The 1571-nt window shown below is 41.2% G+C and overlaps 1 protein-coding gene across 1 annotated transcript; it reads right to left on the bottom strand.

Annotated features, from left to right (window-relative positions):
• Positions 1 to 211: 211 nt before the first annotated feature.
• LOC131293020 (microfibril-associated glycoprotein 4-like) lies at positions 212 to 1123 on the bottom strand. Its single transcript, XM_058321098.1, has one exon. The coding sequence runs from the start codon at positions 1121 to 1123 to the stop codon at positions 212 to 214; it is 912 nt and encodes a 303-aa protein (XP_058177081.1).
• Between the last annotated feature and the right edge of the window lie 448 nt (positions 1124 to 1571).

Raw genomic sequence — 1571 nt, 5'->3', positions numbered from 1 at the left:
CAATTTGATCGGTATGGACTGATTGCCATCAAAATCAATAACTCGTTAACTTGTATTAATTTTGTTCTTTCGCAGATAACAGTAAACGCACAAAAACTCATAAGATGTGTGAGCTTCATTTCCAGTAAGTATTTTATCCTTACTTGTAATTCCTGTTTATTAATTGTTGATACTTGTTCAGTGAGCATATCTCATGCTGGTTAAAACATTTTTAATTGACTTCCCGGATCATCATCCTTGTAAGTACCAAATCACGCTCGTCGTTTTTAAAACTATACCAAAACATTCCTCTCGATCTAATGAACGGTTCGTTCGTGTAAAGCCCGTTGAGATTTGAACTAGTGCAACTACGATACCACCAGGCACCGCCGTGTCTGATGGCACAATGATTTTCGCTATTATCATTGTCCTGATCCTTCGTACTAAATTTCATACCTTTGTAGGTTGAAAGTGAATCTTGTGCCGTTCCATCGTACGTCCCTAACTTTTTCAAGCTGTACAATTCAGTCTCGCTGCCTATCTTGAACTCGTCGTAGTTAGCGTATCCATAGTTTCCCCGGCGATCTTTTAGCTCGATCATTAATTCGTATTTTCGCGATGAAGTAAGCCTGTAAACAAATTCAAGTCCAAGCCAAAACTCTCCGTCAAGGCTGCCGAAGCCATTGCGATATTCAACCCAGTTTCTAAAAAAGTCCACCGATCCATTGAACCTGTATTGGAATACAATCCAGCCACCTCCAAATACACCCTGCTCACAGTACACAGGTATGTGCTGATGGGGCTCGAGTTGGATCGTATATTTACCGGACACTTTTGTTGGCACTTCTTTGCACGACGCAGGAATCGTTACTTGGTTGGTATAGTTTTTAATGAAGTCTGCTTGCAGATCGAGGAACTTTTGCATGTCACCTACCAGCCCGGCGTGGTTTGCTTGCTGTTTCTGCTGAAGGTTATCCAGTTTACCGATCAGGTCGTTCTTCAGGGCCTCCAGTGTACTCAGAAGCTTGAATTCAGTGTGTCTTATCGCCTCCTTCAAGGTATCGTCCGTGACGTTGATAGTTTGCTCTAATTTGACCAGTTTGCTTTGAAGAAGTTCATCTCGCGTTATGGCAGCATGTTCCATCGCCTGCTGGAACGGGTATTTATTTGTACCTCTTCTATTGTACCACCGGTGATTCGTTATGTGTTCTAAAATATCATACCTTCAACGATCTATCCATTTCCTCTTGTTTCGAACTAAGACATCCATCAGTCGCCGAGGTTAGTTGAGTGGCCCAAAACAAGGCACAAAACAAGAACAATAAATACACGCCGGTTTTCATGGCTGCGCTACACAGTTCCACGCGGTTTGACGCACTTCTAAGTCTGACGATTGAATGCTAAGATCAGATCTGTTTTATAGTCCCTCGGGCAAGCATTTAGCCAAATTTTCGTCAATGGGAATGATGTCGATTTGGCAGTATATATGTGTATGTGTAAAAGATATTCATCTATCCAATCAACTTTTGATTAAACTAATCAATGCGCTTTCAGTTTAAATTGAAAGTATAAGGTGCAAGAAAAATGATGAA

Source organism: Anopheles ziemanni, chromosome 2, assembly GCF_943734765.1.
Source record: "Anopheles ziemanni chromosome 2, idAnoZiCoDA_A2_x.2, whole genome shotgun sequence".
Classification (NCBI taxonomy): Eukaryota; Metazoa; Arthropoda; class Insecta; order Diptera; family Culicidae; genus Anopheles; species Anopheles ziemanni.
The sequence above is the reverse complement of the archived record's forward strand: the minus strand, read 5'-3'. Positions and strand labels throughout refer to the sequence as shown.